The 25,258-nt window shown below is 42.5% G+C and overlaps 2 protein-coding genes across 5 annotated transcripts in view; one reads left to right on the forward strand and one right to left on the reverse strand.

Annotated features, from left to right (window-relative positions):
- Window positions 1-3,096: 3,096 nt before the first annotated feature.
- ZMAT3 (zinc finger matrin-type 3) lies at window positions 3,097-16,416 on the reverse strand. Of its 2 annotated transcripts, none has more exons than XM_042821049.1 (6): window positions 16,338-16,416; window positions 12,922-13,247; window positions 10,996-11,115; window positions 9,096-9,262; window positions 8,883-8,983; window positions 3,097-8,027 (listed from the first exon to the last, which is right to left on the reverse strand). In XM_042821049.1, the coding sequence occupies exons 2-6, from the start codon at window positions 13,189-13,191 to the stop codon at window positions 7,816-7,818; spliced, it is 870 nt and encodes a 289-aa protein (XP_042676983.1). In that variant the 5' UTR covers window positions 13,192-13,247; window positions 16,338-16,416; the 3' UTR covers window positions 3,097-7,815. The 2 variants fall into 2 exon arrangements, with proteins under 2 accessions (XP_042676983.1, XP_042676984.1); XM_042821050.1 differs by lacking the exon at window positions 16,338-16,416 and adding an exon at window positions 13,531-13,588.
- A 404-nt stretch (window positions 16,417-16,820) lies between these two features.
- PIK3CA (phosphatidylinositol-4,5-bisphosphate 3-kinase catalytic subunit alpha) overlaps window positions 16,821-25,258 on the forward strand; it is a 34,849-nt gene continuing 26,411 nt past the window's right edge. For all 3 annotated transcript variants that reach the window (XM_042821043.1, XM_042821042.1, XM_042821044.1), the window contains exon 1: window positions 16,821-16,874. The gene's annotated coding sequence lies outside the window, so the exon portion shown is untranslated. The remainder of the gene's footprint in view (window positions 16,875-25,258) is intronic.

Genomic DNA, 25,258 nt, shown 5'->3' on the forward strand with positions numbered 1-25,258 from the left:
TATTACATTATTTCAAGAGTATAACTGCAAATATAAGAGCTGAATACCCAGCATGTGCCTTCTGACAGTGGGATTGGCAGAAGACAAATTGGTGAATTTCTACCTCCTCAGTTTTGTGTGTCGTTGCATTCATCCCGGGGTCACTGCAACCTTGAAACATTTTTTATTTACATTCTCCTCTCATGAACAGTGGATAATACCAAGGTGGAAGAGTGCTTACAAGAATTGTTTCATTTGTGCACACATGCACATACACAGCAGGTCAAAGCAGAGAAGGATGAGTCCCATAGCTACTGAGCTCATGCTGCCCTGCCTCACACAACTTTCAGTCTTTGCTGGATTAATCCCATCTGCACAAGTTCATATAGAGCAACAATGAGCCACTGCCACAAACGACAGCAGTTAGCTCCCAAACTCTCTAGCTGGCTGCAATCAAAAGATTTGTCATTATGTTATTGTTTTTGCAAGTCTCTTAAGTCTGAAATACCCTTTATAGCCTCCCCAGAATAGCAGATGATAGCCCATATGTCTTCATCTTCTGGTGCATGGGAGTTTTGTCATTTGATTTTTCACAGGTTTTTCATACCTACATTTAATCTTTTAATACTCAGGGCAATAGACAAGCTAAGGTGCTGTTTTTCACACATGGTCTCATTGCATTTAGCAAAGTACATAGCCAGGCCTCCTCAGGTAAATGCTGCATTCATGCATAAAATGCTACAGACACACTGAATGCAGCATATTTAGCCCTATATGCAACAATGTCCTTTTCTTACAATTCTACACTCCTTACTCTTTTATTCATAGTATCGCCTTGTTAAAAAAGACGGCCCTTGATAGCGAGACACGATGCTTAAATTCATACTTTTCCTTTATGTGTAATGCAAACACCCAGCAAAAGCAAACTCTACTCTCAGCTAATATACAGTGGATAATCTTCCATTTTCTCTACATCTGCGTAATTCTAACACTTTAAGCGTATCTGCTCTTGTTTCATGCAGGTAGAGAAGTGAAGCAAGCCCAGCAGAATAAGGCCAAGAGAATAAGCATCATTCAGAGAGGGATTAGGCCAACTACACTGTAGGTATTATCTGTTACAGCAGTTCATTAGAACTCCTAAAAGGATAAGCAGCATCCCATTCACTTTGAGAGAACTAGCAATTGGAATAGAGAGAATTTATATGAACTGGACATAAATGAACACAAGAGCATTCCAAACCTGCACTTCACAAGCATAGAGCATCTACAGTTCTTCTAAAATTCTTCTGTTGGTCTTTTCTCACCACTTTGTATTGCTTCTGCCACAAAAATCTCTGTGGAAAACTCTTTCAAGCTTCATCACTTATTTTTTTAAGTCATTTGCTAAAGACCATTTACTCATACAAGGTAAAGTCATCATAGATAAAAATGAAAATCTAAGAGCTATTAAGGAAACTGTTTTAAAAATTTCATAGTTTTCGCCAGGCAGGGAGCAGGGAGGATTCATGGAAAAGGGGCAGGGTCAGAACCCTGGTATTTAAAGGCCTCAAGTTCAATCTTCCTTTTTAGTCACAGCCTTTCTGAATGAATCACGTATTTTTTCCTTCACTTCCTCAGCTGTAAAATGTCACAAAACTAAAAAAGCTCTTCACACACCAGGCTAATTGGAGAAACAGAAGGAGGGCTATTTATGCTTTTGAATTACACAGTCTAAGATTTTCCTTCTGTACTATTTTATTTGCTGCATAATTTAACAAATACCTGTGAACCCAAATTAGGTTGCTCAGGTATCTCTATGTGTCACAAAGGTTTAACTGCACTAAATTGCCATGGAATTAACACAGAATACAATTATCAGTTGTAAGTATTAAAAAGCATTTTATAATGTCAGACAGTACTCAAACATCCCATGACAGGAAGATGCTGCTCCATACATGTTTCCATTCCTACAGCTGCAAGGAACACAGCCCAATAAAAGACAGCGAGGGGCTGGGGTCCAATTTAATAAAGCTCTACTTTTTTTTTTTTTAATGACCTATTAATTATAAACAAGAATACAATAAAACACCCTGCATATGACTCTTACAATAGGAGAAGGCACCTAAGTACTTAGGCAGCTCCTAGTCCCACAAAATAATCCCACCGTGGTGTCACTACTCACTGCAGTGCCCCCATCCCCTGAAACACAGAGGGCATGGGAGTGCAGGGATACATGCTGTAATGCTACAGCATGATGGAAAGCACAGCAATAATAGCAGAGGGGCACAACAAATGATAACATGCCCAAATGCAGCAGCCACAGAAACAAAGGAAAAAAACTGCTTACCTTTGGAAGGCCTGTTATGTAGGGATCTCCAGCAAGATTGCCTTGCCACCACTGCCAAGCCTTAAACGGGAAAGGTCCTGGCTCCACACCTTCTGGTCACTCAGGTACACTGCATGCACCCAAGCTCCCCTGGGTTGCCCTGCCTTCCCACCAAGTGCTCAGTCACTGGTTCAGGCTGTGACTTAGCCTGTTCAGACAATTGCATCTAGATTAGAGCTGTGCCACAAGAGTTGTCACAAAACCCAAGGTGCCTTAGGTGCCAGGATACTGCCCTTCAGATCAGCAGCTCGTTCTGCTCTCAGCACCAAGGATAACCAAAGTTTTTCTCTCACCTGAATTCAACCTGGCAAACCTCAGATTTTCTTGGTGTTAATGCTCCAGTTCAGGATGTACTTTCTGTTTGGAAAGTCATTTCTGCTGCATAAGCATATGCTCTTCTAGAGCTCTCAAGTTACAAAAGGGCAAAAGAGCACACTGGCAAAAAAAAAAAAAAAAAAAAAAAAAAAAAATAAAAAAAAAAGCTCTTCCCATACCTTCAGGTTCCCATCTTAACTCCTCCTGAAGCCAATACAGCTCAGAGGGAGAACTCAGCCACCTGCTGGCTTTCAGTAACAGTTCGAAGAGCTCTGATCACCCACAGTAACAAATCCTACAATGGCTTTACCCCTTTATCACTGTATTAAAACATAATACTCACACAGCCCCGCTCAACGCTAGGCTAAAATCAATTCAGTTATGCACTGTCTGGCATCATAACACAAGCAGCAGTAAAACCAGACACTAAGGCTGTACAATGGTAAGAGGAAGATGATTTATTATAGATTGAAGAAAAAAATCATTTTCATCAACTATTCCCTCAGGGGGGTCAGTAGAACATAAAGGAAAGAAGGACAAATGTACAAAACCAACCTGACAAGAAGGCTCTAGATGAAACACATTCATAGCACTTGCAAATGATCTTGCTGGACAGATGCAGAAGGAAATTAAATCATTCTTCTCCTGTTGAAAAACCAGACTGAAAAACTGATTTTATTAAAAGAAAAAAAAAGTTCTGTCTTGCCTTTACCTGTAGATATTTCAGAAAAAGATATATGTTTTAACTGGGATATTTTTTAAAAAAGAAGAAATTCCCAGAACTACTATTTGACCACATTTATTTGAAAGTGTATTTTATTTTCGCTTCCAACTTCGTGCAGATGGTAAAGAAAAAGGCTCAGCTCACAAAAATAGAAGCTCAGCTACTAGCTTCAAAGAAATCAAGTTGAGCAAATCAATACTTTTTCATTCACTGTTAATCCCTTAGAAATCCTGGTGCTTGTTTTTCCATAATTGGCAATAGGTGTCTTTCTCATCCAGAGCATCCTTGTATACAAGGTCATAAAATTTAAAAATTTTTAAAGTGTATCTATGAGAAAATACCAGCAGCATGAAATTCCTGAAAGGTTTCAAAGGCCTGCTCCTACCCAAAGCCCATGGATTTCAAACTATTTTAGCTGGAGCAGGAGCAAATCTTTACAGAGTAAGAGACACATTCCTCAAAAAGAAAAAAAACAAACCACCTCATAACCTGAAGAGTGTTGAAACCCAAATGTAGAAGTAAAAACCATAAGTTTTAGCAATAGAATTCCCCTGGCCCTAGCCAACACAATGTTATTTGGCTAGAGTACTTCATTTACTCCAGACTTGGCCAAGATTTCCATCTGTTACAGTGAGAGTATTACTTAAATAATGAAGCAAAAGGACCTCATGCATTAATAAGCCAAAATATAAATCCATGCTATGGTAATAGCTTTCCCTTCTAATACCCTGTAATGAGCATCTAGGAAAGGAAAAAGGACAATAAGCTTTATAGAAAAAAACGCATTTTGTTGCACTAATGAACATCTTAAGCAACTCCACAGAAGTTTTCAGGGTTCCTTTTGAGAAATACCAAAAAAGCAAAACATCAAAAGGAGACCAATGTTCGGCAAGATTACAGTGCATTTAACCATCAGTGCAGAACACAAAATAACAACTAATGCTTAAATGCAAGCAAAACATTACCACTTCCATACTTCTCACAAGTACATGGATTCCACAGTTTGCTTCCTTACCTTAAAAGAAATGCTTAAAATTTCCCCACAGATATCACCAAGTTACCAAAGGAATCATTGGAAGGAAAAACCAAAACAACCAGACCAAAAAAAACAAAACAAAAACCACCACCTAAAAAGGACATTTAAGCTGAAAGGAAATCCTAGTTTTGCTTGTCGTGAAAATAAACAAAGAATATCCACTGGCTGCACTGCTGTTTTTTTTCTTGTGTGTGGTGTTTTTGGGGGGAAGGGGGAGAGAGGGTGGAGCTTTTTGCATCAAGGGAAAGAAAACAACACATCTGTGAGAGGCAAAACATTTTCACAAATATATTAAATATCATTTCTGATCCAAAAGCAAAGTGCGATGCGATGTAGAGTTCACTAAAACAAAAACAACCTACGTAGTGCCTTAAATACTAACAAGTCAATTAGTGGTCAGCACAGTAAAATAAATATGAAGACATTGATTTGTATTCCATTTCTAGCAGCAAAGGTCATTAACCTACTGGCCAACGTGGCAGTTTCACAAAAGTTCTACTTCTTGATTTTGATACTTTGATTAACTAGAGAATATAATTTGCTGGGTCTGGAAAATAGTATTGCAGCTGTATGGTATCCTTCTTATCCCACAACACGTGTTCTGAACAATGATCTGGAGAACAGCTTTCCCAAAAAAATAAAACACAATCCATCCTGCTTCTCACACTGGAAAGCATGAGTTTGGATTGGCTTGAACCCTAATGATGATAGTGAGGTGTTTGTAATCAACAGTTTCCTGCGCTAAAGAGAGTGGGACGTAGCACATTTGTACCAGGAGGTACCAGGCACATGGAGCAAAATGAGTCTTGACACTTCCAGCAGCCACTCAGTCACAGGACGTGAACAGTCACTGGAAATGCCAAATGAGAAGCAGACTGTTGGGCTGGGAGCAGTAACCCAAGCAAAGAGGTGAACAGTTGATTTTAAGCTATATGAAAGCAGACCAAAAAAGCCTTCTTGGTCCTCATTATAAGTACCTGCAGCACCCACAGCTCTTACTTTAAAAAGTGTTGGTTTTCTGCTATTAATTGCAGCCTGTGGGAAATACCATGCTTAATTTACAGCAAGAGGGATGTTTAACTACAAAGCATGAATATACTGGTGAAATACTTAAGGTACAGCTGATCCAGCTCCTTCTGGCCCTGCACAGTGGCATCAGACTAGGAAAACAAAAGATAGCACTAAGAGGAAACCAGCCCTTCAACAGCGAAAAATGAGGGGAGAAGGTTGACAGGAGATTTTTCCAAGGGGAACCTTCTTCAGGGCTGCAAAGGTGAACCGTGGGCTGGACAGCACAGGAAAAACAAACAGCCTGTCAAAACTGTCTAGTTAGTGCTCTTCAGTCTGGGCTCCTGTTTTACCTCCTAATACACTCCTGTGCACAAAGCGTATTTAATAGGGCTTTGCAGAAAGGAGGAGAAGGAATCCCACTCAAGAGGATGTCTGCTGCCCTGCCTGTATCTGCACAGTAAGGATCAGCCTGGAATGATGTAGATTGCTTTCAGCTACTTTGCAAGAGCTCACCCTGCCAGGATATAGGAAAGCAGTGCTAAGGTTGCATGGCTACCTGGTGCTCAGCTAGAGACAATACTCAAGTTTCTGAGAAAAGCATTCATTTTTGAGCAGCCAAGTGAGACAAGCCTTTCCGAAGTGGATTAAAAACACTAATAAAAACTACCTAGATTTTTTGTTTAGTCATTTTTCATTTTTTAAGGCAAGCAGATAATCCTTCTGGAATGCAAGAGGCAGGGATTAGAATAGCAAAAAAAAGGCAGGATTGGTTACCTTCACCATCATGCATCAGATAAAGTTTATCCCTGGTAAAAGGCTACTGAAACTGATGGAGCTGCACTTAATTCAAGCTACCCATGGAGGAGTAAGAGAGAAGGCTGGTCCCTCCTTTACCCCGTCTCTGCATCAGCCACCAACCTACAGCTGTAGCAGTGCTGTAGTGAAGAAGGTCCAACAGGGTTCAGCCAGATGCTGCACTTGCCACTGAAGCTAACGTGACAGAAACATCATGAGCCAAGTTCCAATCACAGCTCCTCACATCTACCTAAATGGGTAGAAGAGTGCCAGCCCTACTTCTGCTCTTTATCCCCTTTCCACTTTCGCTAAGGAAAATTAAAACAGACACATACTCTTCATTGACATTTAAAAAGATGCTTGAAAAGTTTTGTGAATACTTCTGCATCACCAAAAAGTTGTTGCTCAATCACTGTTGACATTCACACCCTAACTAACCTTAGATTTCTATGGTCCCTAATGGTGAAATTCACACCAAGAAATGGAATTAAAACCCAGTTTGAGATGAGAAAAGGAAGAGGGGGAAGAAAGTTCATCTAATATGGGTAGCATTTCACCTCTTATCTTTAACATCCCTTTGGCTTTTTCCAGGGAATTATGTGGAGGTGGGATACACTGACATCTACTTCCCAAGGCCAAGGAAGCCCTGCTCTCCCAGAGCAACAAAGCTGCAGGCTAGGCAGGCACCAACGCTCTCTTCTACATTAGTATGCAAAGAAATTACAGGTTGGAAGGAGCTGTCAGCTATCTTTAACCCTACCCTATCTAACATGGAATCAGAGCACAGCACATCCCACCCAAGCAGATTTGCTTTCCAATTCACTTCATTAAGCCACAGAGAGTTGAGCTACCCGCAGTGCATTCAAGTACTCAGTCAATAGTACCAAGAACCCTTTTTCATTGATAACTGTTTGGTAGAAGAATATTTCTGGATGTGGCTTATCAGCTGATATCTAACGTTGGATGTTCAGAGAGAAATCTGCATCACAGAGAAAGGAGTAAGAGGCAAGACCCTCCAAGGTAGAGAGGTGTGCACAGCCTTTCTACAGGCACATGAAAAGAATTTACTGTAGGCTGTAAGAAGAGCCACAATTAGCAATTTGTGGACAAGTACACCCCTAACTCACACATTTACAGGTCCCATTCCTGCTCCTCTTTTACAAGCTGTTCAGAGATTGACTCTGCTGGAGAAATACATTCTGGAGCACTACTCTGTGGCGTGCAAAGAGGGGAACAGGCTTTGCATGTGGTCTCACCCATGCGGTAGAACCACAGAAGTTTCCAGCACTTCTTGGGCTTTGCATATTCATGCAGAAGGCCGAGGAGAAAACAAAGTCCCCTCAGTCACTCAACACAATGAGGAGCCTTAGATAACTAGCAAACAAACATCAAAAACACTTCATGTCCTGCACAGTGTCATCCTGCCAACTATGATAGAAAAAAAATTTAACCATACCACTGAGTTTGCAGGTGTTACATGTATAGCTCAAGAGCATACTCCTATCAAATGGAGCACAAAGCAGGGCATGTGGCAAACAGCAGGCGAGAGACAAGCTGCTCTATTTGCAGACTACTACCAAGGGTGGTGCGTCATTGTACGTAGCCTAAGTTCTCCATCTCATTTCTGTACCGCTGTTCAGACACCTTGCTTTTATGCTGTTTGCTTTCTAAGTGCTGCCTGAACTCCATCTCCTCACTGGCCCCAGCGTTGCACATGGAGCAGTAGAACTGGCCACTGGGGGTGACACACATTGCCAGATCCCGAGGAATCCTCTGACGAGAGCGGGGATTGAAGTAGGGACCTGAGGAAACAACAGAAAAGTCTATTTATCTATTTAAAAAAGCTTGAGGCACCTCACTGACAACTTCAAGTCCAACAAACGCATGAAAGGAAGCCACAGATTAGCATCTTTAATTGATCATTTAAGTGATTAATCAATTTTTTTTTTTTCCTAATCACTCAACTCAAGAATTAGAGCAGTCTTTTGATTAGAATAAGCTGTCTAACCCAGTTTAAAGTCATCCCGAAACGACATTTGATAGAATGTTAAAACAAATGTTTTCCAAAGGATAACGACTGAAATGATATTAAACCAAGCTTCACCAGGAAGCAGGGTTTCTGCCAATACATGCACATAACACAACTGAAAATGAAAAAGAGAAGCAGATGCTGGGCTGGACACTCTAAAACACTTCAATAATAAAGAGGAAAAGATAACAACTAACACCTGAGAAGGGGTTCTAGGAACAGATGGTCTTACAGGGAGGCTAACACACTTTCTTATCTTTCTCATTCTGGACAGAGGAGAGCACATAGAGGTTGCTGTGCTACAGTAGGAGTCAAAGCATCTGGTCACTTGCCAAGAAAATAAAGCAGGAAAATTGTCATCACTTAGAGCAGCCCTACAGACGGGTAGGGCAGATGGTAAATTAAGTTACAAACCAAGAAAGCAGAATAACAAGCAGGCTGACAAAACAAAGTAACTACAGCAGCTGGGAAAATACACACAGACAAGAAGAATCAACAGAGCTGGAACCAGCTCCTTTAACAACCTGTCCCTGCTAGAACAGAGCTCAGAAATAGAAGAAAAACAAGTCTACTGAACATTCATTACTATTCTAAATATACAATAGAGCAGGTGCAAACTCGTGATTACCTGTGTTGTTTTGAACTGTGTACATATTTCTTCTGTTCTGCATCATTTTATATTCATTCCCTTCTTTCCTTGTCCTCCGTTTGCCTAGTTCTGATGTATCCCTGAAGATTAAACAAATACAAACAGTTGCAAGTCCGAGTTTTCTAACAAAAAAGACTTCCAGAGATACTGCCACATGCTTTCAGCCTGAGCATGAAGTTGAACAATACCTACGAGAATGAGTTATTCTGTGCTTCTGCAAGACGCAGCCGTTTGGCATGATTTTTCCCCTGGTAGTGAGCCTGTGCCACAGCTGGAGAACTAAATGAGGCATCACAAAGCTTGCAATAATCATTCTCTGTGGCCAAGATCACTCGGCCACCTGGTTTACTGGATCCCATCTAGCAGCAAAGGGAAAAACACAATGTGAAACAAAGTTAAACTGTTGCAATACTTGAAACACAGTGTCTGAGACCACTATCGCCTTCAAGAGCACTAGAATTAAAACACTGGCTTAGGACATTCCAGCCCCTTACCCAACTGCTTCTACAAGGACAACTTAGTTTTCTTTGCCTCAGCTTTCTACAACATCTTCACATTCCACATTCACATCACATGAGATCTGTATAAATTCCATGCTTCAGATGGAGAACAATCTGAATAAACTCTCTGTATTTCGTCAACAGCCACAGAGGCTTGTTTACTTAACAGCCGTGATTTAATACCTCTATTCCTGACTCCTGGGAGCCAACAAATCATTTCGTACTGAGGAAGACTCATTGAAATGTAACAGCACTCCCCGCTTGTGTTTCCAGCGTAGCCAATCTCTCCACAGTATCCTGATGATACTGAGAGATAAAAGCAATAACAGAGCTACCAAATTTCTTAGCCTTGCCCTTCAGTTGCAGGGACACCTGAACCAAAGCTCCAGAGGGAAGATCCAGCCCCACATGAGGAGCTCCTGCCATTGAAACAATACCTTGCCTGTCTCATCAGACAGGCACGCTGACTGGGGCAGCAACAAGGTTTCCTCAGTGTTTGTGCATCATCCAGAGAAGAGTGCTCTGTAAACTGCAGCAGCAAGAGATTGATACAGCCATGTCACTGCAGCACTTGTAAAGTCCAGCTTCTTTTACATCTCTTGCAAGCTTACAGGCTTATATACAATTCTGACCCATGAATTATAACGTAAATCCTCACACGGCACCAGAATGGCCTTTTTACTGCTCTGGACCATTCCCTCCATCAAAAATAGCACCAGACATCCCAGCAAGTACAGCACCCATGTGCCATTACCAAGGACAGGACTCAGTGCCCTCTTAAGACTCTGATTCAGCTCTGTGAGCCACAAAGCCATTTTACATAGGGCTAAGTCTCCCTCTGGTGGCTCTGACAGCACATGTAAAAACCAGCTTAGAGCAACTGCTTTCTGCTTTTGTACTGACAGAGGCTTAAAACTTTTGGAGGTGACAGGATAACTTCTATCCCTGCTGCTCAGCTATAACTCTGCACTTTCACACGCAAGATACAGTTTAGCTGCTAAGCCACATGACAACCAAAAGACTAGAAGAACAAAGTAAACATTATCTCCTTTGCCTTTAACATGCCTGAGAGCAAATAGGTTTGAATCAGTGACCCACCCCTCCACTCACCCTGTACCCAGGAATAACCACTGCAGAATGAACAAGGAGAATTACATAATAACACTGGACCATGGGTGCAGGTGCATCTAAGCATTTTTTTCCACATAAGCTTCACTCATACAACGGAGGCATGATTTTGCAGAGCAGATCCACACCCTCGTGCTTAAATCCAGCTATAGCTATTTTCTTTTAAGTTTTCTTTAAACAGTCTTAATCAGCAGCACATCAGACTTATGTGGGAAACAAAGTATTTGCCACGCAGAAATAAACTATTTCAAGTTCAAAATTCTGCTGCAACGGCAGATTGGTATCTGCTCCTTCAAAAGAAAGCAAACAGCTCACAACTGTCTATATCCACCTTCCTGCGTCATCATAAGGAAAATTGTTTCCAAACTCTTGCAGTAACCCTCAAAGCATGAGACCTAGTTATTCTTAACGAGGATTAGGTTGCAAGCAAACATCACAATCTCTGTCACCTCCCCATGCCTTACCTGAGCTGGAAGGGAAACAACCTGAGGTGGCACAGGCTCAACCGAGTTACTCATCCTGGCCGGTGCTGGGCAGCTATTGGCAGCATAGTAATTTCGGAGTTTCTTACTGTGGTTTTTACCCTGCAAAGAGAACTCAATTTAATCACTGTCCCAATAACAGCATCTCACAGTGAATGCAAAACAAGACAGAGATAAAAAGAAAGAAACAGCCAAGAAGCCAGCACCTCAGGTAAAGAAACCATCACTCAGAAAATACAGAATACATTGAGAGATGCAGACAGCCCCCCTTTGCTCCAAAATGCTCACGTTAAGCCTAATCTTCAAACAATTTCCTGAAACAAGTAAGGTTACAATTAGTTCTTTAATCTATTTCACTTAAAAGCAGCATTTTGTGTTTTAGACATAAGACATTAACTGCCTTTTGATAAGCCTGAGTACACACATCCATTTTCAAGAGGCTGTGGGTATAAGATAATGCAAAAAACCAAACTTCTAAAAAACTCAGCTTCGTATTTTATTTTCTCTTGGAAAATATATACTGCAGTTCTTACTGGTGCTTTGCAAACTGAGAGAAGCATATGAGAGCAAGTGTACGTACAGTGGATATATATTAGAGAACAAACGTGAAATAAGAGTCATACATTTTTAACTACAAATGCACTTCTGCCTTACCATGACAGAAACACTACAGAAATCCTATGCTAAACTATAACCTATTCCCTTACAGTCAGGAAAAGGCCTTTTTTTTTTTTTTTTTTTTTTTTTTTTTTAAAAACAAAAAGAAAAATGGGGGCCAGGCCTGGTATCCTGAAGACACAGAGAACCACCCTCTTGCACTGGGTGGTGAAGAAAGTTACCATATCCATACCTCTCACAAATTCAGCGCTAGGAAGGCAAGCTACTGACATCAGGGACAACATAAGACTAAGATTTATTTAATACCAGCAAAGAAATACACAGATTGCTCCTAACCAATTCCAAAGAAACCAACTAGACAGACTGAGCAAACAGAATTTGGTTTGAGCTGATCCAGCTGATATTTCCTGTAGCAATTGGACAGACCAATACAATGGGAAAGGCATTACAACAAAGATGTGATAACAGAAGGACCAGCACAATAAAAAGGCACTATAAAGAAAAGGAAGAAAAATCACTCACCCCTATCAGAAGATTCTAGAACCCAGGAAAAAGCACCACCAAAGAGGGATCTCCAAAAAGAGATCCTTCCCCAGCAGCAGTCAGCCCTTAAATGAGGTCTAAGAGGTGCAGCCAGGCTCCACCCCTTCCAATCACACAGATGAATTGCCTTCACCTGTGCTCCCAGGGCTGACCCAGGTGCTCAATCAGTGGTTCAGACCATGACTCAACAGTTTCCACACACTGTTCAAAGCACATGAGATTTTGCATAAATACGGCCTCCAGCAAAGCAGTGGTGTGCATAGCCTCAGGAAGGAGGCAGTGATAAGCACATGGTAGCAGACTACTCTCCTAAGGGCACAGCTAGTTCCAGAGAAAACATCTGTCCAGGCCTCACAAACATCATGTTTGTGGAATCAGAGGTTCAGTTTCAGTGGGAAGATGTAGAGGTGGAAAACAAAGAAAAAGTAGGTATTTTCCTTTCCACTCATGCCATCTTAGTAGGATTTCTCTGTCCGCACAGAAAAATATTTTGTGATCTGATCCTGTCATCATACCTTAAAAGAAAGCTCTGCAGCTTATCTGGATGACCAGCAAATTCAACCAAGGTGAAGCTACGTGCATACAGTAGTTCTAGACACAGCTTCCAGTCCCCCAGATGTAGAAAAGGTAGCTTCAGATGAGTTAACTCAAACGATGCTGCTACTGTGTAGCCACTTCAACACAGCACTCAAAACCTAATGTAGATGCAGGAGTCCTGGAATCCATGCCCACTACTACCCTGCTTACCTGGTAATGAGCCTGGGCTTGCTGAGCTGAATTCAGAGTGACATTGCAGAGCTTACAGCACAGAGGCTTACATAGTTCCTCCAGCATAGGGTCCTGCTCCACCACCTTTGCAAGCTCTTCGTCTTGTGCGTGATAAAAGGAAGGCCCCAGTCCAAGTGATTTTGGTGGGGAGAGTGGCGAGGTGGCTCTGGGCCTTGTAGCCACTGACATAGGAAGAGATGAAGGTTTCTCAGGATGAGGAAGAAGTCCTGCTTGCTGTAGAAGAATCATTGGCCAAGACGACTGTGGGCATACTATTTCTGAAGGATGAGGAGTCCTCTTCCAATCTAGACCAAAAAGACACAAATGCTCAAATAAGTCACACTAACAACTGAGGGGACAACTTCTGCAACTGTATTGCCTCTGCTTTATGCCTTTTTACAATTCCAAGCAGGTATAAAATCAGCTTGTAAGAATAGCAGAACAACATGACCATGGCAAGATATTAAAAATACATGGGTATAAGAAACAGTGATCTGAAACACAGCCATTAGCACCCCAGGGCACCTTTGCAGACACATGAAGATCCCTCACAGTACCTGACCCAGAAGCAGACCCTGCCATACACACCCAACGCTCCATGACTGCTAGATGTGACCTCCAACACACAGCACCTAAAGCTGTGTTAACAGGAATGAGGGACACGACCGTTAGCCACATCCTCTTCTGACAGCCTAAGCAGAAGCTCACTATCTAAAACATAAACAAATACTACAATTTGTAACTACTACACGATACTGGAGGAGAACTTAGAAAGAACAGAAATATTTCAAAGCGTATTTATTTTACATTAATATAAAATACATCTACACACATCTACATCACCCAAATAATCACAAAAATCTTCAGAATAAATATCCCAAGGTTAACTTTTCTCATCTGAGTCATCAACAAGCCGAGGAGTGGGAAACAACGTGAGCAGATCTTGCACACAATCATTTCTCAAGCGCCCCTTTCCCAGATCTCCCATAGTCTTGTGGAATGACCTTGAGCTACTTCTCTGTGTTTCCTTCTCTACACACAACCTATGCAGCAGCCGTATCTTCTTCTACAAAAATGGAGTGCTTATCCCATATTAACCTTTATTCTATTATTTCTCAGTTAATTTGAGTTCTTAGAACTAACGTTACATTTCCGACAAGGGGTTCTGAGAGGCTTATTTAATTAAAGTTTACAAATCACATCTAAAGCCCGGGATGAACAATCCCAGAATAATGCTGAGCAGTGATATTATGAATCGAGGCACAGCTACTTTTGTTAATGTCTTCTTAGCTTCTTATCATAACAAATCCCATTCAGTGTTACATTGTGGTAGACAGCTGCATTATCTGTGGTGTCTGCTGATGACTTCTAGCCAAGGCTGCATTGGTAGCAACCATGTCTGTGCTGTGGGCTTCCACTGTTTAAGCAAATAGCAAGCCACGTCTGCATCTTAAAATGGGAGACTTCTGGAAGATTGAGGGAATGGTAAATTAAATGCCACATAGGAACTTTGGTTCTGAATCGCATTTGAAAATAGATTTTGACTTCAAAGGCATTTAGGAACCTGGAGGAGACAGCATTTATCTGGGATAACTTCCGGGATTTTCAATCTGCTAAAATTAGCAGGAGATAAATACTGTGTTGCATTCAAGCTCTGGAAAATCCCAGCTGATGATTGCATTTTTAGATCCTCTATTACCTTTGAAAGTCTGACCCCATAAAGGTTTATGTTCATTAGGAAAAAAGAAAACATGGGATTAAAACTCTCAGGTCACATAAGCACTTCTGGAATTGTTACATCTAAACAATGTAAGATTGGAGGGCATGAACCTAACATGAATCAAAACATGACCACAAAAACAAAATCAAAAAGAGCTTCATGAAAACTAAGTGAAACATAACGAAACAATATGCTGTACAAAGAATAAACGAAGAATGAGCATGGTGTAAACCACCCATCAGCAGGCCAACTTCTGTACTGCCACCCAGCTTCTCTCCAACTTCTGGCACAGGTTCTGCTAGATTAACGAAACTATGGAAAAAGTTTCTGCTAGCTTCAGTTTCTGCAACTAGTGCCTTGTAGACACTGTAACCAACTTCAGTGGTGCTGATGATGGAACCAGCTTGTATTCACAATAGTTACACACATCACACCACAGACCTCTCAAGGCACTTGACATCAGCTATGCAAGTAGCTAAACATGCCATTAAACTTCAGAGTTTTACTTCAACATCATAATGGTCCTCTTACTTTAAAAAGAGAGTCAATTATAGATAAATACTTCAGAGAGCAATATAAAGCAACCTACAGTAAACAGCAATCAGGATCCATCTGCTTAATTTTGCATGAGTGCTTGCTGTGCCACATCTTCCATACTCAATGGGTAAGGCTGGGATATCAAGCACAAGGCAAGACACTGCTTAAAGGATCTGCATCCACTGGGAAAAAGGCGTAAAGCAATACTCTTAGAGAAATCATTATTTATGAGGTCATTCGCTGTTCCTCAAAGTAAACAGTACTCTGAAGATAGAGTTAAGGCTGCATGGGCAATTTTAAAATTAGAACTGCATGGCTTTGCACATGCAACTCTAGTGTTCTTCTAAAGGTGGTCTGTCACTAAAACTGCTCTAATTACATCATTTTTCTCCTTTCAGTCACTATTTAAAAGAAAGAAAACCATTCTGTTTCATCTTATTCATGTGTTCTTCTAACATCACACTGCTGGTTACTACAGATACCCATCCAGAAGTTCACAGGACACCTGAACTCCTCCTTTCCACTCACACAATAAGCTGTAAAATTTGTTATGCTCACAGAACAGCAAATGAGTAAAGGACCTCTCTTGCGAGCGAGCTGGGCCTCGGCCTTAACTGTGGGCATCGCAGCCAGCAGTGTGCACGGCCAGCCCACGACCTTCCTCAGCCGCGGGCAGAGCTCACAGCCTACATGACAAGCAGCACTCTGAGAGGAATCAGTTTCTAAATGCACGGGGGCAATTTAGAACAGCGATACGGGCTTATATAAGCCATGAAAAAGCCGTGGGTTGTCTTCCCAGAACTGCAGAGGTTTCCTCCCAAGCCGGTCGGTTTCCCAGCACGCTGCCATCCTCCTCGGAGAGCCCCTTCGGCCGCAGCTCCACAGAGCCTCACCGAAACGCAGCGTGTCACGCACAGCGCACACAGCAGACATCGCAGCCGTTCGCACCGAGGGCCGGGCTCCTCTACGCTAAGATTCTACGACTCAATCCGGGCAAGGACGCACATAAAGCTGGTTCAGACCAAAGGCGCCTACGGACACCCGAACCGCACGGCCCTCCCACGCGCGGGAAGCCCCGCGGCACCGCGCGCCGTGTGGAACCGCCCCGGGCCCGCGCCGTCCCCTCGCCCGCACCTACCGGGCCGGAGCCGCCTCCTCGCGCAAGCCGGGCCTCGGGAAGCCGGCGCCGGGCACGGCGGGGCCCAGCTGCAGGAAGTGAGGCGGGACGGGGCGGGCACCACGCGTGCGCGGCGCGGAGCTCCGCATCCCGTGCCACGGCGGAGGCCCCGCGCTAGGTGGCAGCACGGTGCCGGCAGTGCGCCGCAGAACACGCCGAGGCCGCGCCGTTCGTCGTGACGTCTCGCGATGATGTCACGCCGCGACCCTCCCGCTCCGCTCTCCCTCGGCGGCGCACGCGCTCCGCCCGCCTCCCCCGCCTTCTCTCCCCCACGCCCCCGCGGTTCCACTTCCGGCGGGCGGCGCCTTCCCCGTCCGGGGTCAGGCCCCGCCGCCTTCCTGTTATTGCCGCTGCGGGAGGCGGCTCGCCCGGGGGTGCCGCGCGGACTGCGGCGCCGCTTCCGCCAGCGCCCGGGGGGAGGCGGTCCGCCCGCTCCAGGGTCCCGCGGGGCGGCGCCCGGGGGCCGCGAGGAGCGGCGGGGGAGACCGCGCCCGCGAGGTGAGCGAGGTGGCGGCGGGGCCTGCGGGGGGGAAGCGCGACCCCCAGGCGGGGCGCTGCGCTGCGGATGGCGGGGCGGGTGCTGCGGCGTGCGGCCGCGGCTCGGGAGGCGGAGGAGCCGAGCGCTTTGTGTCGCGTTGCTGGGCGGGAGCTTCGCCTCCGCGCGCAGACCCGGGGTCCGCTCGTCGCCGGTGATGAACGCGAGAAGGCGACTTCTTGTCGGAGCTCGGGTATTTATAGGCTTCGACTGGCCTAACGCAAACGGCGTGCTCGTTTTCCCCGTGGGGCTCTGGTGCTGTTGTGGGCGTGCCTCGCGTTACTGAGGTATCGGAGCCGCTGCTGGTGTTGCTCAGAGTTCTTTTCCTCAGTCAGTTTTATCTCTTCTCGAAGGCTTTAAGGATCTGCTGCACAGCCATAGCTCCGCAGCACCGCGTGCTCGCAGCGCACACACGTGAGCTGTGTTTACAAGCGGGCCGTGCGGCTGCGGGGTGTGAGGCCTTTCTGAAGTGAGCCGGGGGTGCTGGACTGGCTCTGGGAGCTGAATTTCTCACTGCTTTAATGGAGAATGCCGAGTCCTGGCCTGTCACCTATTTGTACCCATACATTCCTAGCTTTGAGTGCTAACAAGTTTCCAAATTCATCGTGCTGGGGAAGTTCTTTGCTTTTGCCAGCATTACCTGAGTTCTTTAATTTATCCTCCTCACAATTAACTTACAGGGATGTTATCGTAGCTTTTGCTTCAGTTCCTTCTATGCCCCAATTCTATAATGCAGTGCAGTAATCAAAGTCCAGCTCTCACTGTGTGTAAACAACATGTGTGACCAGGAATATTCCAGTCCTCAGGATGACGGCTTTAATGGTTTATACACTGCAGGGAACTCACTGGATAATTTGTTCTGAAATAATGTTCTTTGTGAGGAGAAAATTTCACAATAAGTAACGTTGTTCTCCAACAGCAAGCTCTTGCAGAGCAGCAATTTGGAAGCATATTTTAACAGCGTCACTGTGAAACCCCAGATCAACAAGCTCGTACTGTTTGCAGGGGAATTGGTGAAACCACACAGTGCTGCCTGTGATCTGGGAAGTGTTGTCTTTGTCATTAAGACAATAAACGTAGCAGCTTCAGAGGCTTAGCTGGAGTTCTGCTGGGGCAGGTGCCCTGAATTTCAGGGGGGTGAACTTGATGCCATTCTTATCAACTTGGAGACAATGTTACTTGTTTTTCAGAGCACTAAGCCCAGCCTACAGACCCACACCCAGATGTTTTAGCTATTCTGCTGCCTCCAATGCTCATTCAGTTTGAATGGCAGAAATGTATTGCTTTTTGTTACAGCTTGCTTCTACTGATAATGAAACTGAGTGTTTTGGTTTCACTTTGTTTTCTTTTCTGGAGTATTCTTTGGAAAAGGTGGTGTAGCTGAGCTGTTTACAAAGCAATTGTGCTTTATTGGAAGTCATAAAGCAGTTCAGGACCTAGTTAACTATTTCTGTGCCAGTCAAAGTTAATTGCTCTCGAAGTAAGTGGGGAATAGTTGTTTCTGGACAGCTGTTGTAAGAAGTTGCTGGAGGATTTGGAATAGGATTGATGAAAAGCAAAAGTTTTGTACTTTAACCATCATGCTGCTTCACAAAACCAAGTAGTCTGTAAGAGCTTTCCAGGTATTGGAAAAAAAAATAATACCTTTGAAAGGTGTTATCACGTGAAGAATGAGCTTCTTTCTGATCACAGTTGTTCCTTGTGTTTAAATACATGCTGTGCTTGCTCACATGTCATAAAGTTTGAAACAACATCAATAGCCAGAACATTACACTCAAAAAGAGATGCATGGTCTGTTACCTCTGGATGAATGGAGCTAAGGCTTTCCATTTATTTTTAACTTTGATACTGAAGAGGAAACAGTCAAAACTGATGCTATTTTTTCTCTTGTGGAATATAACCAGAGAAGGAATATGAATTGAAATAATGCAAAGAGGATTTTAAAACATTGTAAGTAATAAAGCAAAAGTCAGTTTTATAATTTTGTAACTATTGGAAAACATGTGAGACTTATTAAATCTCCCAGATGAGGAAAAATGGGCCACATGTGTTCTGTGCATGTAAAAGAGGTGGAGGAGGAGCGTTAGAGAGAGGAAGAGTTTGTACTTCCACAAACTGAAGGAACAGGCTGATGGCTTGAGGTGTCAGTTAAGGTAGGAGTTGTTTTTTATACCTTTTTGGTCATCACGTTCTGTGCTTTTAGGAGTTCGGTCTCTTCCTTTGGAAAAAAAGAAAGACCTCTGGTTCCTCCAAGTGATGATACTTGCCTGAAATTGTAACTAAGGGGACAAGAGGCAACAAAATTATTTGTGGTAGAACTGGGTGGAATTTTCTTTTACTTTGAGTTGAATGTGTCCTGGCAAATAATTGTTACAAATCTCTCTTCCCAGTGCCTTCATCCAAGTGGGAGCGGTGCAGAGAGAACAGATTTGTTTCTCTTGGTGTTTGTTCAGATGCCAATCATATGTGAGTTGTTCTGAGTTCTGGATGAGCTCGGATAGCCTCCAGAGGTCCCTTCCAATTTGAATTATTCTGTAAACATACTTTTGAATGGTAAATGGAATATTATATGAACCAGAAGTAATATTCTGAAGTGTTAACTGTTTGTTTTCCATGTTGTGTTGCTACAGTTTAAAAAAAAAAAAAGTGGGGTTGAGCAGGTTAAGGATAGCTAAACTGTTTAAAAGATTGGACTTACCTTGGATATATAAGCAAACCTGTGGGCAAATGGAAATGTTGCAGATTGAGTACTGCCTATGTGAGGTTGAATCTGTTATCTCTAAGCAGTGGTTTTCAACCAAGCGTTTTTATTTTATATAGCTTGCATAGGAGGTATTTTCCTAGTTAATTTTGGATCTCCCTTTGTGAAAGGCAGTGTAGAAACCATGTGTACTTCAAAGAAGTAGTGTGAGAGACAGTGGAAATAATCACTTGTTCTCTAGTAACAGTGTACTTTTCTCAAAGCTAATAAAGTGGGGAATAAAAGCACTTGGCAGGCATGACTGAGCAAGTACACTTGCTGGGAATGTTTATGGTCTGTTCTAGAGAGGTTATGTCTGAGTACCTGAACTCTAGAAGTGTGGAAACAAAGTTCAAAGAAACCAACTTACCTTTGCAAAGTAGGAGGAGGGAGAATGATGAAGGTTTAGTGTAGCCTTCACCTCTTTGGCATGTTGTTAATTTAGCAGTAGAAGTAAATTAGCACTGCTGAAGTGTAGTTTAAAAGCAGTTGAGTCAAGTGAAGAACTTTTGGTGTTTGGTGTGTTTTTCTTTTGTGCCCTGTTGCTTTTTCACCAGTAGTAGGTTAGGTACATGTCAAAGAAATCTTTTAGTCTGCTTTTTGATAAGTTTCCTTATATTAACTTTATCCTTGTGGGTTTTACATAGGATGGATTTGGCAGTTTTAATTTAATTGGAAATTACGAGTAAATAAATGCTGACAAATTGAGCTTTTTGAGGATTGTGAACCATGAAGCGTGTTTGTTGGATACAAGGGGTTTACTGAATTGGCCAAGACTTACGGTAAAGTTCTCTGAAACCGAGACAGCTGAGTCACATTATTGGCTGTACATTATGGCCCTTTTCTAAGGCAAAGAGATGAAAAATAATACACATACAACATGTTTCTTTACAAGTCCAAGCAGAAAAGAAAGGAAAAGGGACTGGAAAGTTGCCTCCTAGACTGCACTGTATTTCAAAAGACATATATATGTGCTAAAACTCAACTTTTTTCCATACTAATCTTTTAATGTGCAGGCTAGTCAGTCTTGTGCTAGTACTTGAGGTAGCTAATGGACATAATACCTCGTACTCTTCCAAAGACTCTTCCCAGATTTTAACTCGCACAGTTTACTTGAATTGTGATCCTTTCAGAAGCACAGGGTACCTGTTAGGATCCCAGTTGTCTGGCAAATATCTTGACTGCTTAGCAGTGAGCCCTTGTGATGAGCAATACCTCTGCTGGTTTTCTTCAACAGAGCAACCTAGGTTGGTCTTCAAAATACTAGTAGTCAATTAAAAAAAAAAAAAAGCAGTTCTTGAACATCTTCAAAATGCAAGAAGCCTTGAGCAGGACTGAAATTTTTGAGATTCAGCATTTCATCTGAGATGAATTAACCACAAATAGAAATACCTGCCTGTTTTCTAATTCAAGTATAACAGAACAAAATTTCTGTGCCCTGGGACTTAAGCCTCTGCCTTTCTAGAAAAACAATGATGCTGATTGCTGCAGAGATGCAGGCAAGCTAAGCACAAAACATCTGCAGGTACAGGCACAAAGAAAGGAGTAATGAGCAGGGAGTAAGGACTGCTTTACCACGCAAGTAAAGTGGTAATAAATTGATTCTCAGATTTTATGAAAATACTTTCTGGGGTGAGATATGTTGTTAGGTGACTTTGATGCTTGTGCTATTAAGTAACTTTTTATTAAGGCTGGAAAGCATTAACTGGACTCTTGACTACAGGCATAGCTTAAAAAAAAAATAAAAAAGTTAATGTTGATTATATTAACTTAAGAAGTTTCTAGATAAACCTCCCTTTGGGAAAGGAAGTAAATACTTCCATTCCAAATAGTATTCTAAAATAAGTACGCTGTGGTCATTAAAATGCTTAGACTATAAAATATATCACTTATTCTTCATTTTTGTGTTTATGTTCCCAGTCTGAAAACAGTTACCAGCAAATGCTACTGCTGGATTTTAATAATGGAGAGTGAAAACTTCTACTGGGTTCTGAGAAGTTGATGCAGATGCTGAACATCCAGTTCTGCTTACCAGTTTGTGAAGACAGTCTTCACTGGTGGAAGGAAAGCAATTAATTTACTGCATTTTGTTCTGTCAATTCTGTACAATCTTCCATTTCAATGTCAGGTACTACTGAAGAGCACTTTTTGTAGAATCAAAGTGGTTTTCCCAAGAAAACTTTTAGCCTCTATTTGAGATGCTGTTGCTGTAGAGGATACACTTAACCAGTTGTGATTTCTTTTTTACATGGTATTTAGCTAAAATGAAGCATTTAAAGTGGACACCAGCATTTTAATTGAGTAGGTGAAGTTTAATTATTCTGCTTTTTAGTAAAATTCTCTTAAGTTATATTCTTCTTCATCTTGCTCTGAAATGGAGGATGAAGCACTCAGGTAGTTATCACTGCTCAGCAGTGCTCCCTTGATTTAGGTCTCCAGCTTGGAATGTTTTGACGTGTTGAGGAAGATGGCATAACTGCTAATTAGGGGTAAAGGATGTAAATGTGAACTGGGAGGCAAGAAAACTACCTGAAAAGAAGGAGAGCAAAACCTATTCCTGACTCTGGAGGCTTTGCTTAAATGTGTTGTCAAATTATTTTGCAACCCAGCTCTTCAACTCTTCTTTCACCACCTCTTTTCCAAACCCTTTACTGTATATCAGCAGAAAGAATGATATCACAAGCAATTGCAAGGTGATTTGAGATGTGTAACCATCATTACAACAGCTTCATGTTGTCTTGATGCCCTGGTGTGTGAGCCATGATTTAGGTAACTTGCAATATGGTTCCTCTTCCCTAATTGGTGTTTTTTTATGGACTGGAATTAAATGTAGGATACTTAACCTTGGGGTAGAACAGGACATCACACAAGCTTAATCTTCACTAGGTTGTTTTTTTTTTTTTCCTAAAAGGAAGTTCTGTCACTGTAATGTATCCCTTTTAACAGAGTTCTGATTGTACTGATAGGCAACACATGCTGTAGTGTCAAAGCATTTAATCTGTTATGGATATGAAAGTGACCTTCCAAGCAGGAGAGTTGAGAAGTCTTGAAATTGTTGCAGAGAAGTTGGTGGTATTTACTGTTCAAATGCCTCTGAGTTCATGTCACTTCTTAGGAAAGTTCCTGTTATTTGTACGTATCTATTGAGGCAAATATTAGCAGTTTCTTTCAGCTGTAGTAAACGTGAATGGGTGGTATCCTGACCTCATTAGAGAAACAATGCGGGTAGCAGCTTGGTGCATAGGAGAAGGAGATGCACTAACAACAAGCACAGTGTCTCAGCAGCGCTTCTTTGCAGAACACAAGGTTTGCAAAGCAGATGTTTCTTACAGATGCATGCAGAAATGATGAAAATTTGATCAAAACAGGCTGAAGAACCCTTTGTTTCAGTTAACCATAGCTGTTCTCATACTTCAGGCTGAAGCAGGCAAGGACTAATGACAACACAGTCAACATGAGTCATAAGTTCAGGAAGAGCAAACAAACAAATGCAAATATGTTACTGTCTGAGGAATCATAATTGTTACCTTGGAGCTCAATGTGGAAGTGCAGAGAGAAGTCTTATTCAAGCATCATTGATGGTTTGAACAAGGATAAACCTGTGCTCCTTCGGGCTTCACAGAAACTTTGGGTTTATTTCCAGCTTAAATAAAGCAAGCAAATGTACTTACAAAATCAGTAATTCTGTCAAAAGAGTTGCCTCAAATAGAGACGCCCTCCTCCATCATCTGACACATGCAGGTGCAGTGCACCTAAGCAACCTATGAGCTTTAGGGGCACAGGTGAAGCCCCACAGGAGAAGGGATTGGTGTTAAAATGTTTCACAGCTGAACAGCGTCCTGCTGTGCCGCTCTGTGTGTGGGTAAGTACCGCTAGTCCCGATCTGCTGGTGTGGTGAGCGAAGATCCATCAGTAATCCTCTACAGAAAGTTCCTGCTCCTTACCTATTAGCAGAGCTGTTGTTTATGGCTAAATAAATATTTAGTTACTCTCCAATGAACTTGTTTGTGATACAAAACCGGTCAGTAGTGTTTACTGTTTTCAACTGATTCTCAAAAAGCCATTGTACTCTTCTGGGGTGGTTGTAGCTGGTGAAGAAGCAGGCAGCAGTTTCTGCAGGGAAGGGTTCTCAAGGGTCTGCATAGGTTTGCCTGCTGTCTTATTCTACAGCTCTGTGTCTGTGTAGGACAGTGTGCTGAGGACTGTGTTACTGTCTGCCCTTTGTAGAGCAAGAAAGTTTAGCTGCAGAATTGAGATGTCTCACTTAGGGAGCTGTGCCTTTGTGTTAATTCCGTCATGAACTTTCCACAAATGGTTTTAAAAAGAGTTAGGAAATACCTCAGTGGAAAATGTGTGAAGGTTTTGTTTTTAGTATAGAAGCTTAAAGCAACAACAAAAACTCCCGTGGCTTTTGCTGAGGCACACAGTTCTTTGTAAAAGCTCTCTCAGAAGTAAAGCTTCATCCCATCTTCTGTTGATTTGTTACTTGCAAACAATGCTTGTTGTTAAAGGAAGCCATTAAGTCTACAGAAACCAAGCCTATGCTTCTACAAGTGCGTGGCTATGGTGGTGAAGGTAGAAGAAGAGGAAACCTAACTTATATTTGGATTACAAAACAGAAGCTTCTGCGCTCCCATTCATTCCCCTATATTTAACTTCAGAAAATCTGCACAGTTTGCAGAAACACTGCCACCTCAAAACCTATTTATTTTACACATGAGCTGCGTTCGGGGTCTGGAGCAATTCTTTCAGTGCAGCAGAAACCTTTTATCTCTATTTACTGTTGCTTTCAGCCTTGGTTCTAAGAAACGTTATGTGAATAGTATATGATATGTCATAACTCAACGTCGAGTTTGGCTTTTTCAGCTTCTACTTAGAGAAGAAGGGCTGATGGGGTGCCTTTGCTGAGAAAAGGTAAATTAAAATTTATAAACAGAAGTTCTTATCTCAGCCCAGTTTTTGTAGGAGCATGCATTTCCAAATGAGCTGATAGGGTGAGCGTTGCTGACTGACTCCGCTGTTACTTTTGCTTGTAGCAGAGCGGCAGGTCTGACGACTGCGGTGCCTCCAGTGTCACTGTATTTCTTTCGCTGCCCTGCTAGGCAGGGGCAGTTCTTTTTGAACAGAACTAGAGGTTCATCTTGCTGCAGCAAAGGGAATTACTTCTAAAAGTCAGGCGTTAGGTGAGGGCTCGGCTGGAGGGAGTGTGCAGCACCTGGGCTCGCTCTGCTGCTCCTTGTCCTTGTCTGTGTGCCAGCACTTCCTGTTTGTACGGATTCTGTTTACTGTCTGGGTTCCAAATAGCCTGGGAAGGTGGGAGGATGGGAAGAAGCAGAAAGAAAAGCAAGCAGCATTATTTAAGGTGGAATCTTGTATTTCTGTGTGTATATATATGTGCTAGCATTTGTTACTGTGTAGCCCAGTGACACGGAAGAGTCTGTCCGGTTCTCTTGATGTTGCTCTGTACTGATTTCCAAAAAAAAAAAAAAAAAAAAAAGACTTCTGCATACATAAACTGAAATTGAAGCTCTAGGTGTTTGTAGCAAGGAACAGAGAGGTGCTTTTACTTTGCGTTCTCTCTGAAGTTCTCGTAAGGAATGCTTGTCA

This window comes from Centrocercus urophasianus, unplaced genomic scaffold, assembly GCF_019232065.1.
Source record: "Centrocercus urophasianus isolate 14NV4802_14NV808 unplaced genomic scaffold, USGS_Curo_1.0 seq_19, whole genome shotgun sequence".
Lineage (NCBI taxonomy): Eukaryota > Metazoa > Chordata > Aves > Galliformes > Phasianidae > Centrocercus > Centrocercus urophasianus.